This window comes from Strongylocentrotus purpuratus, unplaced genomic scaffold (genome assembly GCF_000002235.5).
Source record: "Strongylocentrotus purpuratus isolate Spur 01 unplaced genomic scaffold, Spur_5.0 spur5_scaffold_6, whole genome shotgun sequence".
Lineage (NCBI taxonomy): Eukaryota > Metazoa > Echinodermata > Echinoidea > Camarodonta > Strongylocentrotidae > Strongylocentrotus > Strongylocentrotus purpuratus.
Genome location: NW_022145612.1, coordinates 20,080,114 through 20,097,888, shown reverse-complemented (window position 1 = coordinate 20,097,888; position 17,775 = coordinate 20,080,114). Strand labels below are relative to the sequence as shown.

The following is a 17,775-nucleotide window of genomic DNA, read 5'->3' as shown; positions in this document are numbered from 1 at the left end:
GACCAGTTATGGTCATGCGATTGCATTGTGAAAGAAACGTTGTGGAATCGATCAGAAAAGGTTGATCATCTAGCATCTAGCATCTGCAAGGTTCTGGAATCATCATAATGATAAGAAATTTGGCCCATTCTTCGTAAAGTTACAAGCACTATACACAGAAAGATGTATATGGGACTACCCTATATCTCTCACAGACCATGAGAGAAACAAATTTACCAAATATATGAATTAGTAGGCGGTTTCCCGGCAAATTTTGTATCATCATGTATTAGTCAAAACATATTCTTTCACATGATTGGTAATGAGAGCTTCCATTTCATTTTTTTAAATTGGGGCGTTTCCAATACTGGTCTTTACCTTTAAAGGTGAAACGTTATGACATTCTACCAAAGTACCTTTATTGCCTATTGAGACATTGGCTTATTTTATGCCTTGACACAAATTTGTCAACTGCCCACAATAACAATTTCCAGATTAAGCTATAATTCATATATTTTAATGCTTTTTTATTATTGATAAAAGATGGTTTTCTTGTTCAGTTTTCAGAATTATGGAATTTCACGTTTTGTATTCCAATCCTTAAAAATGCAACATGCATTCTTCATTTGATGATTTATCATGACTTTGTATTAACGTTTTGTTTCTGTAGGTGTACTGCAGGTTGAGACCAGTGCAAGAGGATGATGAACTGTGTATCGAAGTCATCAATACCAACACAATACAACTCAAACCTCCAGAGGTTTGTTCATGAATCATTGGTCTTCTGTATTTGTTTTTTGTATTCATACTTTTATGCATAATGATTAATTGCAAATCTGTGATAAATCCCATCTAAGTACGGTGTGACATAACACTTGTTGATGCAACATTGCTTTAATTCGACTCTGATCTGTAGAATTAGTCTGACAGAAAGTCCATCATGACACAACTGAGATTAGATTAGATCAGATTTTCTTATCAATTTTGATAGAATAAATTTCAAAGTACATACATTTTTATGTTGGAATATTTTAGTTCAACAGGAGCAATATCACAATGGAATCTGCTTAAATGTTCAGGCATGCATGTATTGGTTTGCTAATCATTATTTATCCATAAATTATTAATTCAAGGTTTAACTATATTAAATTGGCCAAGCTAACATCTTTTCATTTCCTCACTCATCTCAGGGTTCACATGCGTTCAGAACGGGCAATTACAAAGAGGTAAGTATCACATTTGTAAAACCATAAATAAACACACATCTATTACATGTGCAACATTTAGATTAGTTCATGTATAAGCATCAACACATCACAGCGAGCTCACTGTGATATCTCTTTGGTATAACAACGTGTCAATCCAAACATGTTTTTTCGGGGGGGGGGGGGTCCTTATATAAATATTGTTATGTTCTTACTTATTCTTTATTGCTGTTATGAATTTATGTTCAAGATTTTGTTATTATTATTATTATATATATATATATATATATATTTATTAAACTAATGTACCTCATGTTTAACAGGGCCTCATGGAAGACCACCATTATTGGTGATAATGAGTCAACCTGTCTAAATATCAGAAATAAATAAATAAATGTTAAATTTAGTGATTGTAACTGTTTTGTGTATTATAATTTGTACATGTATTAAATATTTGCTTTGCTTGTGTTATATAAGAATTTTTGTTCATATTTTGAAATGTCTGTCAGAGTGGCAGAATCAACAATTATATATTTTCAAGAGTGTTTCTCCTCTGCTCCTCATTTAACTTTTTCTCAAAGCAAATCAAAGCAGTTGGAGGCTCTAAAGTGATACAATTCTATTTCTTTGTCATCTTGTTTTCCTTCAATTACAGACACAGCATTTCTTCAAGTTTGTCTTCAGTGAAGAATACTCACAGAAGGCTATATATGACAGTATAGCATTGCCACTGGTAGAAGATCTTCTTCATGGCAAGAATTGTAAGATAACTATCTTCTTGGCTTTCCACTTTATCAGATAAAAGTTTGAATGATGTTGTGTAGTCCTATGTATTAAAGGTAGTACTGCCCACCTTAGCTTGCATTGTGTATGTAAGTTTGATCTTACATGATATCCATATTTTCTGTTGAGAACCAGAAGGGCTTCAACTTTCTAAAAGTGTACAAGTATTAGCTTCTGCATGGCTCTCAATGGATATTGTACATCCAATATACAACATACCGGGTAGTGTATTTTATGAGAAATGTTGCTTGTGCAACCAGCATCCCTCATGCTTTGAAGCTTGTCATAATGAAATATAATTGTACAGAGTCTAGGGTAAGGTTGATTATTTCCTGGAAAAGTATGAATTACATAAATGGATGTTAGTCTATATAAATTGGAATTAGGCTAGAGCTTCAGAACTTCAGATACATTATGCCACGATACAAAAGGAAGACAAGTGGCAATGTGTGAATATGTACATGTATATTACCTAGTGTAAGGGAGAATGGCATGGACACATGTTACGCTCTTTGAACCTCTATATTTTCAGCACTGCTCTTCATGTATGGAGTCACTGGGTCAGGTAAGACGTATACCATGCAGGGCACACCCACAGACGGAGGAGTCCTGCCTAGGTGTCTTGATGTACTATTCAACAGCCTGGGTGATCTACAGGCCAGGAAATATGTAAGATATCATCTCATAATGTCTCTTTATTTATGTATCATTCATTACTCTCATGCTAACAAACTTTTTGTAGTTCTGAGTAGACTAGCTGTGACATTTGGTTTGATATGTTTCAATACAACTGAAACAATGCAACAGCAACAGCAGAGATTATGCGTTTAGTTAAATAGATCAGTCTCAAATGTTTAACGGCAATTCTTCTTACAGAGAACAACAAACCCTCAGATCATTGAGACCAGTATTATCTGTTTGTGTACATAGGGAAAGGCTTTGTATGAAGGAAAAGTACTGTACACCAATTTGTTCAATTATGTATTATGAGGATTGTCACCTAGCAAACTCCTCTATATACACTGGCTATTTTGAAATCATATTGTGGATGTTTAAGTTGTATTGCAGGATACAAACTGAGAATTTATGCTCCATTTTTTATTTTTTATTTTCTCGCTCATGATTTTAACACTTTGTGGAACTTGGGATATCTCTTGGTGTGTAGGTTTTCAAGCCAGACAGGGTGAATGGCATGGATGTACAGACGGAAGCAGATGCTATGTTGGAGAGACAGAAGAAAGAGTTGATGCCCCCACCGGTAGCCCCACGTACCCCACGCACGCCTAGGGCACCCGTAACTCCCCGTACACCCAGCACACCCAGGAGACCAAAGTTAGTATTTCTTCACATGTTCACCGATATCTTATCTCATGTTCTCTTTTGGTAAGACAGCTCTATGTCGTGTACAAAACCATAAAGGCCTATCCAAACGTGTTGTGATAAAGTGGTAAAACTGCTGCGGTGATATAAAACCATTGTATATTTAAATGAAATGCAAGAGGCAATGTTGTGTGGTAAGTAAACATGTTACTGTATGCACAGCAATGACCCCTGTTCAATTTTTTAGTCACAGATCTATGGGGGGGGGGGGTTGTGGAAGTATGGGGGTATGATACACAACAACAATTGTTTTGTGGACAATTAATTACCCGTCCTAACTGAATTCCTTACTTCAACCATGGACCCAACACTGCGCCATAAAGCCCAATTGCAACCCTAACCCTATTACTATTTCTTGGATGAAATAAAGCTAAGAGCATTTGTTGCTGCAGAAAATGTTGAATCACTGCAAATATGCAAGCAGGCTTTAAAAGCCAGACATAAAGCAGTGAAGTGTGTGCTCTACTGATTTTCCATAACTTTGACAATACTCTTGTATTTGTCAATCTGTAAATAAAATAAAGTAAATGTTTTTGATGCGGAAAGATGTTTAATAATGTTAAGTCTTAATTGTTCATGAACCATTCCTTTTTAAAACAACAGGAAAGCTTTCCCTGACCTGGACAACTTTGTAAGGGTTCCAGACCCGACTTGCCTGAGCACCATTGATGAGGACAACAACTACGCCATCTTTGTTTCCTACGTCGAGATCTACAACAATCAAATCTTTGATCTGCTAGAGGAGCAACCCTACTCCCTCCATTCAAAGTGAGTATCTGGACACCTGAGAATAAATCAGTAGCTCATGAACTCAGTCCTTCAGCACTTAGAGAGATGGACTGTGATTTTAATCAGCCATGCCAAGCATTCTTACTCTAAGGGGATGATTGCTACTACACGATCAAAGAGTAGCATTGAATAGATGCACTGAAGCTTTTCCTCTGTCCATTCATTCTTGCAGTTTACTCTGATGAGTGCAAGATGAAAAGCTTCAGCTTGTCTCTATTCACTGCTACTATTCCATTTTTCACTCTCCATTTTCCCTATACGTCTATTTATCCACTTTGTTTATCATGTAGTATTATCATCATTTACATATTACAGTATGCTTGTCTACACACATTTCCAGCGAAGTACCCATTGTACCATCTGTGTATACTATTAGCCCATAGGCAGAAGTGAATCTCCATTATATTTCACAAATCATTTGATAGTTGCTTTTTATGTTAGGTAGTATGTTGAGTGATCTTGACATATTACCAGGGGGGTGTTTCACAAAGACTCTAAGTCGAACTTAACTCTAAGTTTGACTTAAATATTATGGAGAGCCATTTGTAGCCTTAAAATGAAATATATTGAAAAGCAAAATTCAAGTATTTCAGACTTTTCATAAATTCCACATTAAGAACATGAAATCTCCCAAGATATAGAAAATATGAATGCTTTGAATCAACATTTTATGCCTTTTAGAATAATTTTTACAAAATATTTCCAATGATGCTAACAGCTTTCCATAATTGTTAAGTCCAACTTAGAGATAAGTTCAACTTAGGATCTTTGTGAAACGCCCCCCAGGAGTATCATAGTAAATTGACAGTTGCTGCTAAAATCTAATATGATTTTTTTTTGACAGAAACGGTAAAACTCATGATTTTTTTGTGTCCTGTAACTTTTTATTTTGTCATCTCAATTATAACTTTCACATAATTTTAGATTTCACCATATAAGGAAAAACAAAATATAGTATGGATCTTTGAGACTTTATTATTTTGTTATTTGTAAGTTTATATCCTCTTTCTTTATTCAATTCCTTGTTTATAGCAGGAATCGTTGGAACAGAGACGAAATGTATGTCATTGTGGTTTTGGATTTAGATTTATAATGTTTAGTTTGTTTACTTTTGCTTTCCTTTTTGCTTTTATACTTCTTGCTTTGCGTTTATTCCCTGTTTTGTTAATGAGTGACACAGTATGAAAGACTGGACTAACTGCACATTTATATAATATGGACTGGCCTTGAGGGAGATATCACATACATTTCCCAAACTAGACTCATATTGCCCTGAGTCAAAGACGAGGGCAATATGGGTCTTGTGAGAGCAATATTTGTGGTATCTCTCGAAAGTTAAGCCAGTTAATATTGTTATTGTTATCCAAATCAGACATCTAGAGCAAATACATAAATCAACCATGACAATCTCAAAGAACTGAACCAACTTTGTCAAACCAGCACTGTGCATCTAGTGCTAGACAAAATTTTTGATACACTGCAAACAGTGCATGTGTGATTATTACGCCACAATAGAGTGCGCGCAAAGTGTGCAGGTTCTCGTACGCATGATAGATGCGCAATGAAAATGACAAAATAAGGCACGGTGAATATGGTCTTATATTTACTGCTTTTTTAACACGTAAAGTCTATAAGCTTTTTCACGAGAGGGTAATATAGTCTTATATTTACTGATTAGCTCTTTTAGGATTACAAGAAGTGTAATATGATTTTGAAAAACCACTGCTCAGATGTCTGATATGGGTAATAATTGATTTTATCCAATGGTCATACCTTTCAGACCTGCCAACCAGTACGATTTAGTCGTATTTCGTACAATTTTTAGAAGCAAATATGACAGTACAATCTTCCTCAATAAAATACGATTTTCAAAACAAAAAAAAACTTTTGTTAGTAAAATACAACTTTTGGGATTGAAGAATACAGTTTTTGAACTCCAGAGGTTGGCAGGTCTGCCTTTATTGACCCACTATATTCTATCAATGAATAAATCACCTAGAGATGTGTGTTATGAGAATACAGTTTTTAAAGAAATAACCAAGTTCTGTAATTGAAGTACTGAATATCCAGACCATCCTCCAAAAGTTCTAGACTTCAGATCTGCATACTTAATTTTACTCAACATTTTTCTTATGCTACTTTCCTCTTTTTTTCTCCTTCTTTTGATGCTGTGTCCTGACCTTTCTTTGACTGATGTGGAAACATACAGCTCCTTTTCGTTTTATATATCTTTAGTCAAAGTCTATTCACATTTAGAGTGTTGATTTACATTATTGAAACATAGTTATGCAGCATGTAAAATGCACTTTGCTCACATTTAGTAAAGAAATTAGAAGGTTCAAGTAAATTGCTGCTCAACTTTAGTGCTTTGAAGGCACGGGTTATGATTGCGAAAATTGATTCATCACAATTACCTTCCCCCTCCAAAAATGCACTCTTCCTCAACCTGCATTCACCTCAAATTATATGAATATCAGTGCATGCTTACCAATCAAACAATTAGAAAGTGAAGTTGTAGTAAAAGTATATGCATAGTTGATACATATACATGTATGTTTGTTTTATACTGCTCTTAGCTGTTCTAAAACAGAGTTTTCTATTTTGCCATGCTAGTGTGCATCATGATATCCAGTAACACCTTCAAAGTTTACATTTGATAAACCTTATCTTCCTTTCTTTCTTTTATTTTTAGGGGCTTGACACCAAGGAATCTGAGGGAAGATCACATCCATAACATGTATGTGGCTATGTGCACAGAAGTAGAGGTCAAAACAACAGAAGATGCATACAAAGTCTTCCTCAAAGGTAACAATCCAATTAGAAGAAAAAGATTCTGTGATGATGATGTATATTATCTCCCCAATTTTTATCCAATTTTCAAACTATGTTTTGAAGAAATTGAAAAACAATCTCTAGATGATTGAATCTTTGAAAGTATCGGATGTTTTGAGCCAGAAAGGCATTAACTCGTACTTCAACACAGAGCTAAGGCTCGTCTGGCTCTGACCATATGATATTTCTTCAGACAGTTGATCAATTGAATCAATCTTTGAATAGCTAATTTAGCCCTCTGTTATTATCCATTCATTATGACCTTTGAACTTGGTGTCTGTTTACAGGTCAGGCCAAACGTAAGGTGGCTCACACCCAGCTCAACACAGAGTCGAGTCGTAGTCACAGTGTCTTCAACATCAGACTGGTCCAGGCACCACTAGACTCGCTTGGACAGGAGGTTATACAGGTAGGCCATTGGATTCTGACCATTCAACTTGATTTTAGGTCTTCGCAGGCTATAGGAAATGGTCGGGGTAGAATTCCACTTTGTAGAAAATCCTACCTTTCATTTAAGATGCAGCTTTTAGAATTGTATTTTGAAAGGTATTGTTTTAACATTTTAGCATAAAGTGACTTTGTTGAGTTGCTCATACATCCACATGTCCTGAAGAAGTGCTTTAAATGTTTTTTTGTTGTTATCTTCATGTACGATTGTATTTCCCATTGTAAAATGTGCATTGGCAAGTGTTGGTGTAGCTATGAACAATGTTCAGTTTTAAAGAAATATCTCTTACAGTGAGCTCTTTTTTTGTGGGGGGGGGGGGGGTATATGTGTGTGGTGTTTTTGCTTTCTCCAATTTTTTGATTGATTTTGTTTATATTAACCCCTTACTCCCAACAAAAAAGGGAGGGGGGGGGGGAATCAATTGAACAATGAATCTTGACACTGCAAAGCACATAAATTATTTGTTTATTTTTATGTCTTATTTTGTGTACCATAGGACAAGGACCAGATTGCTATCAGTCAGCTGTCCCTGGTCGATCTAGCTGGAAGTGAAAGGACACACCGAACCAACAACACAGGAGACAGACTGAAAGAAGCTGGAAGCATCAATGCCTCTCTCATGACACTCAGGACATGTATTGAGACACTGAGAGAAAACCAGACAGAAGGATCCAACAAGGTCAGTCAGTTCAAAACCTCTCAGATAAACAAAACAGTCAGAATCTGTGTGATCCCAGTAGGGCTGTATGTACTAGAAAGTGAGATGCATTCAAGTTTGACATTTCATAAACTATCAGTGTTGGCTTGTTTTTGTAATCCCGTCCATATCATGAGAGTTCAAATCATTAAAATTAGGAATATTGCTTTCTATTCATTCATTCCATATTGACTTTTAGCTGCAAATTGGATCTTAGGAGCCCACAAAATATTTGCAAGCACAAGTAATTCTTGTTTGTCAGGAGAATTCACTTCTTGTCAATGTCGATCAAGACATTATTGTTATCCACATATCTAAATATGTATTGATGTAATTGGAAATACTTGATTATATCAACCTTCCAACATGTAGAGTATTCCATTCCAGTATTTTTAAGGTTGTTATGTTGGTAGATAATCTATTATATCTACTATTACATACTGAATATCTTCTTTCAAGTGCTATTATAATCAGTTATCAGACCTGCCAACCAGTACGATTTAGTCGTATTTCGTACGATTTTTAGAAGCAAATACGACAGTACAATTTTTTTAAATTTTTTTTTTTAGTGTGTGTGTGCCATTTTCAATGGTAAAATGCCCTTTTTGTCCTGTTTAGTATCCTACAAGCATCTCACATCGGCAATTTTGGGATGTTCATTGCTTCATCAAAAACACCAGTCGTGACGAAATCATGCATATTCAACCAATGATCCATAAAAAAATTATTCCTGTCTGTAGGAACTGAAAGAGGCATTGATCCGCGTAACAGTCTGTGTTTATTTTTGAGAATACAACTTTTGTCAGTAAAATACAACTTTTGGGATTAAAGAATACAGTTTTTGAACTCCAGAGGTTTGGCAGGTCTGAGTTATATCAGATTTATCTAAGGTTGTCTTTTCTTCACTGGTATTGGTTATCTGAAAGAACTGTACATATATTGTGACGTGAACATCATGATATCCTCACAACTACACTGTAATTGCATTATTGAGTTTACCTGTATCTTTGTTTTTTCTATTTACTCTACAGATGGTCCCATACAGAACTTCCAAGCTAACCCATCTCTTCAAGAATTACTTTGATGGTGAGGGTAAAGTTCGGATGGTGGTGAATGTCAACCCTAGTGCCAAGGATTTCGATGAGACCACTGTAAGTATTGGCAGTGGTAAAATTCTATAATCGGTTGAATACATTTTCTTCCACATGGCTACTTTAAGTTGTGTCATTTAAAATCACTGTTTTTAGACCCTAGCTGTTACATACTTGTCTGATCGTCATCACCACCATCAATCTGTACGTGGCACTAGGTACTACAATATTGAGGTAATATGTTAAAATTAGTAAAATGTCAGTAAAATGAAAGTATATATTCTGGCATCTCTGCATAGTCAAACCAGAACATTATACCATCCATTATTTGCAGTCAGTAGGCAAAACAAACGTGTGAATGTCCCACTCAACAGACAAGGAACCACCCTTCCTAAGGTTTAACAAGAGTTCTGTTGCAAGCTGGAGTATCATTAATGATAGTCTTTCCAGCATGAATACCAGAATGTAGGGTACCTGATTCATCTCATGCTGTATAAGATCCTCAAATAAAAATGGTACCAGGGGAGTGTTTCACAAAGACTAAGATTGACTTTAAGTTTTCCTTAACTATGACAGGCTGTTCATGCCACTGGTTGCTATCACCATCGATCTCTCAATTATGATCTTTAGATAATATTTTTTCCTTTCTGTAGATTTGTGACCACGTTTTGTATGTTCCTTTAGAAACCAATGCCAGGAATGGTTAGAGGAACTTGTGGCATGAATGGCCTGTCATAGTTAAGTCCAACTTAAAGTCAATCTTAGTCTTTGTGAAACACCCCCAGGTTCTGGACCCTGTTTCATAAAACTTGATATCAATAACAAGTTACAAGCTACTGTTATAAGCTACTGAAATCATGGCATCTGATTGGCTGAGAGCAAATTTGTCATAGAAATTTAGCACTTGTTATAGATAACAAGTTTTATGAAACAGGCCCCAGTACAGTAGCTTTGATCTTTCACTCATTTTCTCACCCTTCTTGCTCATGACTGACAGCATGTGATGAGGTTTGCTGAGATCACACAGGAGGTACAAGTAGCTAGACCCACGGAGATCAGGTTTGACATTGGTCTCACTCCAGGCAGAAGAAAGGGTGAGTTAGTACAACCGTCCAAGATCTGCAGAAATATTGTCAATTCTGAATGATCTATTGCTTATTTTTCTTAAATAAAAATCCAAAGAATTGCATAAGATTTTCATTTTTCCATCTGAGTTCCCAACTAATTATGTATTGAGCAGGTTGTGGGGTGGGGGGGGGGGGTAGCTTAAACTAAAGATGGTGGCTCAATCTGGTTGCAGACGAGGAATACATTATTCCGGAAAAATGTTAGGAGTGATCTATGTGCATATAACACAAATGTTCATTTATTGTTGTGAGATGTAGAAAATGTTTATATAAAAAGAATGTTACACTCTTTTGATAAAAAGAGTGATACATCTATTTTTATATTGTTGAGTATATCACTCGGATTGTATGTTTTCTAATCTTGATCCTTACCTTTTCTTTCAGCTAATGAAGAATACAAGAAACTTCTTGAAGAGAATGGTTATGACATGCCACCTCCTCCACCGCCCCTTCTCACCCTTGGACCCCCGTTCCCACTCTTACAGGTTTGTTTGATTGTTTTTGTGAATATTATTTTATTTCTACTTACAAGTGCTCTCATAAATCATTGGGATACACAATGTATATTGATGATTCTCTTACATAAAAGAATATAACCTGCAGAATATACAATAGTTCATATTCCCAACATTCTGCTGATTCAGTTAAACCCAACCAATGCTTGGTATCACATATCATAAATCACATATACTAAAGGGACAATTTAGGTCCAACCTCCTTTGTTATAAGTCGACTGTAGACTGAGCTTAAACCCAGCATTGGGTGTCAATTTTGTGGAATACCGACCATTTCAAGGAGAGGATTTTTAGATAACCCCATTCGATGATGGAGTTTGTGGCATTGTGATACTAATTCTGAATAAGATTAACTCTAAAAGTTTTTTTCTTCAAAAATGTGAACCCATTTTTTATTAAAAAAATTATCAATAAAACTTTTGCAAAATTTGATTACAAACTAGTTTTCTAACCTGATTTATTTCTCGTATTACAGCTTTCCGATCCATGTGATGAGGAAACCTTGCCCCACCTCTTGGCATTCCTGGCAGAGAGAGAAAAGAGAAGAAGAATCATGGAAGATGAACTTGCCAGAAAACGTAAGACATCCTTTCTTATTCATAGACAGGGGGCGGATGTTGAATTGATTTACTAACTTTAACATACAAATCCTGCAAAAAATAATTGAAAATGGCTGTTTAGAATTTAAAAAATAACCAATCTAGAGTTTAATCAAAGTATATATCTTGTAGGGTAGAATTTGTCATTATAGTCCCAATAATACTTCAACTAAAAAAAAATAGTTGAATTCTCTAAATTCAGATAATTAAGTACGTTCAGTGAATTTGTTTGTTAGGATGATTATAGCAGAATCTCTTAATAACTATTTTCTTCTGAACTTTTCTCAAAGGTAAAATTTAGTATCTTCATGCACTTTCTTCCAGCATTTGAGTGTGGCAAGTAAGATAAAGTCTAGTTCTAATTATTGATCAAATTATTTGACCGCCGGTCCACCCGTAGAGTACAAAACAGGCTTCCTTACATTATATTTTATGACCTGACGAAACGTTGCAGCGGCGCACGAAACGTCGTGATCTTTTAGATCCCTTGTTGACCATACATTGCGAGACAAACGAATGTCACTAGCAATATTATTTCAAGATAGAGTCTGTTGACTATTTAGATACTGCACAATGTTTAAGTGTGACATGTCTAGCTAACTAAGTCTTACTCCTTTCCCATTCCCAAATCATCACATTGCATTCACAGAGGGTGCCTTCAGGGCCATGCTGGTGGAATCGGACCACGAGCTAGATCACCTACGCACCGCCAACACCGACCTGACGGCCAAGCTGAGCTCCAAGACCCGGGAGTGCGATCGGATGGAGAAGCGAATCAGGTCCCTGGAACAGGACAACGTCGTGCTGCAACGCACCCACAACATGTATGAGAAAGACAAACGGGACATGGCATCAGAGGTAAGAATGTGGGAAAACGTGCTAGCTGTGGAGTATGTTACAGACCTTCATTTCTAGAATTTGGTGGAGCTCTATTAATCCCACTCCTTGTTTTGCCAAGGAGCTCAAATTGAGCTCCTCAAATAACTCTCCTGGAAAGAGTGAGGAGCTCAATTTGAAAATTGATGTTTTTACCTTGTATTATTGTGTGTGGGTTCAAAATGCTGTAATAAAATACATATCAAACAAGTGTTAACTGACTGACAACCGTGTTGTTTCATTTATTGAAGTTTCAAGTTACTGCAGTACACTCAATTATCATCATCATAATCAACTGAATTTGCAACTCAGTTTGCTTGGTCCACTCTACTTTAGCTTAGACTTAGAGGTCAATTATTTCATCTTAATTTTGAGGAGGTGATTATACTGCTGGTTATTACCATTCATGTTCAACTTAAGTAACTTCAGTCTGCCTCACAGTCACCCTGTAAATTAACAGTTCAGTTTTTGGAACAACGTTAAACAATGTCAAACAATTTAAACGACGAACGAAATATTTAACTCTTCAATTTATTTAATTATTTTGCGGTGGCTATTTTGGAGCTCAGGGGGGCTTTTTTTTTAAGGTTGTATTTTTAAAAACATGGTTTTACCTACTTAAATTCCAAGCAAAGGCAAATATACATACAGTTGTAACGTACATATGTCATGTAGAGTATTGCAGACATATTCAGATACCCATGATTTATTCACTTTGTGCTAAACGTGTGGCTTAGATCTATACGTACATGTAACTAAAACTTGTCGAAAGGAGAGTTTTGTTCAACTGTTCTTTTTTTATATTGTAAGAAAATATTATCACTGACACGCAGGCCAAGATTTAATTTTTTTTATGGGGGCTACTTTACCCCATTGCATAAAAAAAAACAAGGGGCTACTTTAAGAAAAGTGGGGGCTACTATTGAAAAAAGGGGGCTACTTTCTTAAAGCCAAATTGTAAGCTGTAACGATAAGTTGTGTTTTTCTTTAGCCATCATAATTCTAGCAACCAAATTGGTAGGTAATATGTTATTTAGTTGTTTTTTTTCTGTCCCTAATTGTTAGCATGGACAATGCGATCCCATTTTTAAAAAAATGTAACTCCGTTTAAAATTGTGTTATTTATAACTTAAAACCATTAAATGTGAATGAATATTTTTACTGTTGTCCCACATACCCATGTATTTGTTATAACGAAACATGCAAAATCATGGCCATATTTTTTTTTCACGTATAGACTCTATTTCTAAAGCCAAAGGCCAAGCCAAAGCTAGTTTAATTTCGTAGACTGAAATTGATACCATCACTCGTACTCAGGCATCAATGACAATGTGCCTGGCATAGTAAATAAATAATATAATTTAATTTAACAGTTGTAAGAAAAATTCAGAGGTATACGAACATCTATTATATATTTATTTACGGTTTTTTTATAACAAAATTCAATTTCTGTCTACGAAACTAGCTTTATACCGATTTTATAGGGAAAAAATCCGGCATTGATTTTGCACGTTTCGTTATAACAAATATATCTGTATGTGGGACAACAGTAAAAATATACTCGCATTTAATGGTTTTAAGTTATAAATAACACAATTTTAGACGGAGTAACATTTTTTTTAATGGGATTACATTGTCCATGATAAAAATTTGGGTCAAAAAAAAAACAAAATAAACATATTACGTACCAATTTGGTCGCTAGCAGTTCAGCACTCGTCACTCGCAAATACTTCTTTGCTTCATACTAGGAGCGTGCGCGCCGCTGGAGCTGAGCTACTTTTTGTGTCGTGAATGTGTGCGAACTGCGTATGCATGTGCACGATATGTACTCTGTATTTCCATCGGGGGCCTGGGCGCCCAGGAGCTTAGGCGGATACCGCTAGCGCGCTGTGTGTAGATCTAGGTACGACCGCCGATCCGATTCAACCACAAAACTTTTAAAATGTTGATGGAAGTTTCTAGTTTGGGAGTTGGTAGTTGGAATGGAGATTTCACTCAGACACATCAATAAATTAATTTACTAATTCCTAAGGAATATCAATTTATGGCGGGGGCGATTTTTCATTATATATCGATTTTTTTCGCCCTCGTCTTGAATTTTACTGTGGTGATTTCAGAGGTTTAGGGGGCGAATCGCCCGTCGCCACCGTGTATTTTTTTCGTTGCAAGGAGCGCTGTAAACAACTCTCCTGATTATTTTTTAGGAGCGCTGTAGGAGCGCCGGCGCGATCGCGCTCCTTAGAAATGAAGGTCTGAATGTTACAATCATAGTATTTGCCCTGGGAGATGGTGAAAGAATATTGTTTCACTCTATTCATTGTATGTAGACCAAAAAATTTGTTGATAGGTATTGGAAATTCCTCATTTATATTTTGATTGTGTTCAAAGTACTTCCTACCATCTTGGCACCCCAAGCTAGTGCTTTGCTCTTAATTACAAAATAGAATCTAAACAATTGACACTAACCTAATGTCAGCCTAGTAATATTTGCTACACTAGCATGCTATGATAAAATGAATAGTGATCATTTAAAACAAAATGTAACCCATGTCACAAATGTTCTCAAGTCACTGATCACATAGAGAGACCGTTAGGGTCTAAGTGATGATGTTTGTTTGCCAGGAAATGCCAAATATTTACATTGTAATAATGATATTGATGATAATAATTAAAACAAATATATATATACATGTGTATTTTATTTTAAGAGATGATTCTGCTCCGTAGATTTGTTGTTCGTACATGTTAGTAGGAGGTCTATTATTATGACTTTGGTATCATCCTCTCATACATCTACTCTCTTTCTATTGTCGTGCATTGCAGCTTTCCGAAAAGGAGAAGATGATTCAGATGGAAACCCAGGAGAGAGCTCGTCTCAAGCAAGCCCTCAAGGGAGCCGTCACCAATCAGAGGGACAAGTGGGAGAAGGAATGTGTGAGTAAACCTTGTTTGGAAGTCAAGATTCAATGTAGGGCCAGGGATAAAATAGTATCTTTGACAGATGATTTGAGCAGCAATATATATAAAGAATTAAAGATTGTGCTCTCCTAAAACCTAGAGAATCCATCGGGTGAAATCGCATATGTTACAGATGTAGTCCTTCCAATTCGTAAATATATTTATGTACTGATGGCTGATTTTGCCAGTGATGGAACCTGTTTTTGGTTGGTAACCTGCACCCTCCTGAAAACCAATGACTTACTCCACCTCCTTTTATTGGATAAAACCCTTATATGTCTTTTCTATATTTCATTAATGCTACAATTTCTAAGCTAAGGATGCTTCTATGCTGAAAAAGCTGGAAGTACTTTCTGTTTAACAAAAGTAAAAATACAGAATTAAAATGAGATATATGCTCAGAACAACATCTGATTTTGATACATTCAATATTTAATATAATAATTTATACACAAGGTTATTGTAAGTTGCATTTGCACATTTCACATCGTATATTATAAATCTGAGTCCATATCTTGTTTATCTATAATCTTAATTAATACTGATGTAGTCATTATTTTGTCTAATGTCATATTCTTCTTTGCCGTTTACTTGTAATTCATTATTTTTAACATGTTTCTTTGGTATGTCTCACTTTTCCTTCCTTTTCCTTTGTTCTTTTTCTTGCACTTAGAAACATTAGTATTAAGCGCTTCATAAATATGATGTATTATTTTTATTATTATTCAGAACAAGAGGGTTCGTCAGACGGAGCTCAAGCTGCAGACGGAGATGTGGGTGAGAGAGGAGAAGCTTCGTCAGCTGAAGCAGATCGTCCAGGGCCACGAGGAGGAGGAGAGCGCTAAGAAAGCAGCCAAGGAGGTGCTGGTAGAGAGCTTCAACCGCTCCAGGTCACCGCCGGCACAGAGGAAGAACAACCCGCCGCCGGTCAGGCTTCGACATCGTCGATCACGCTCCGCCTCCAACAGCGTCTGGATCGATCACCAACCGACGGAGACTCTAAACACAGGTAGGTAGAGGAAGCGAGTTGATGTGTATATAAAGGATATATTGCTAGGAAGATGGACACCGATTACAAGCAAATGAACAGGACAGTGAATTATTAAACCACTTCAGAGAAAGTATTGAAGTGCAACCCCTAAAAATAAGTCAGGCAGCTGTTACAGTTTCATCAGGCCAACAGCTCTAATCTCTTAATTGTCATGAGTGCACACTTTGAATAATAAAACATACATTTGTGTATTATTTTTTGTCAAGAGAAAATCTTTATTTATAAATTTTTGTCTTCTTATTGAACACTGGGAAAGTGTCTTTCTATTTTCTATAGAGTTGCATATATATATATTGTCTGGTCTATACTTGAAATACTGATCCATTTTGTTCTTAGGTGGAAAAAAAGGAAATACAAGAAGTTGAGCTCTGTAAAATGAAATTAGAGATAAGATTTTAAAAAACAGAAATAGAAACAGAAAAAGTGTTAAAGTACTTAGTAAACTGGAGATGAAAGAAAGTTAAAATGTGTATCTGTTTCTTGTTTGATTTGTCAGAAACTGTCCTGCAGCCCAACAAATCCAAGAATGCCAAGCGGGTTTCCAACCCATCTATGAAGGATATCAGGAAGACAGATAACTACATGTTGACTCACCAAGAGGAAGATTCTGCTGGGGAACTAGAGACCAAGATTTACAAGGTAAGCTGGAGCAGTGGTGTCTACCAGTGATGTATCCAAAACCATATGCAGAGGTAAAGCCCCGTCCACATGCGACATGCAGACCTGATAATGACTAGATTTAAATCAGTTTCCCAACTATTGTTTTTCTTCCTGATTTTTCCCTTATTTTTCCTAATTTTCCTAATTTTTTCCCAGTTTTCTTACTCAAAAGAGGGGGAATGTTTTAAATGACATTTTTTTCTTCTTCCCCCAAATCCTTTAAAAAAAATTTATTCAAGGGGGGGGGGGGGGCAGTTGAGAAAGAAAGAAAAAAACCAATATCACCCCTGGACATGGTAACATTGCACATCAAGTACTTTACATTAGTATACTCTGGGACCTATGTTGCCTGCATGTACCTTTCATGCCGTTTACCACGTCTTGTATGAACGAGGCATCATAAGGTCATGTGACCCTGACCATTGTCTGATTAATGTTGTGTGCCGAGAGTTGGTCTGTCAAATGCAGAATGCAACTCAATCCATAAAGTGTATATATATATATATATATATTTTACTAAAGGCGTTATTAGAGGGACATTTGGAGTGAAAAAATGAGTCATTAAGTAGACATTGTCATTAGAAGGACAATATGGTGTCCTCTTAACGTTTTTTACGTTTTATTTCTCGTGGAAGGCCCAATTTTGTTATATATCTCTCTCTATATATGTAATTTTACTAAAGGTGTCATTGGAAGGACATTGGGAGTGAAAAAATGAGTCATTAAGTAGACATTAGGGTTAGGTTTAGGGTTAGGTTTTAGGGTTAGGGTTAGGGTTAGGGTT

General features: G+C 36.0%; 1 protein-coding gene across 1 annotated transcript in view; it reads left to right on the top strand.

Moving 5' to 3' along the window:
- The window catches only part of LOC373240 (KRP110), a 39,318-nt gene that overhangs the window by 2,746 nt on the left and 18,797 nt on the right, over positions 1 to 17,775 (top strand). Inside the window, 17 exon segments of the mRNA NM_214494.1 lie at positions 650 to 739; positions 1,170 to 1,205; positions 1,840 to 1,945; positions 2,500 to 2,636; positions 3,133 to 3,299; positions 3,951 to 4,115; positions 6,829 to 6,941; positions 7,256 to 7,377; positions 7,913 to 8,095; positions 9,145 to 9,264; positions 10,202 to 10,298; positions 10,716 to 10,816; positions 11,322 to 11,424; positions 12,095 to 12,303; positions 15,146 to 15,256; positions 16,010 to 16,289; positions 16,828 to 16,970. Of these exon segments, the coding sequence (NP_999659.1) occupies positions 650 to 739; positions 1,170 to 1,205; positions 1,840 to 1,945; positions 2,500 to 2,636; positions 3,133 to 3,299; positions 3,951 to 4,115; positions 6,829 to 6,941; positions 7,256 to 7,377; positions 7,913 to 8,095; positions 9,145 to 9,264; positions 10,202 to 10,298; positions 10,716 to 10,816; positions 11,322 to 11,424; positions 12,095 to 12,303; positions 15,146 to 15,256; positions 16,010 to 16,289; positions 16,828 to 16,970 (2,283 nt within the window).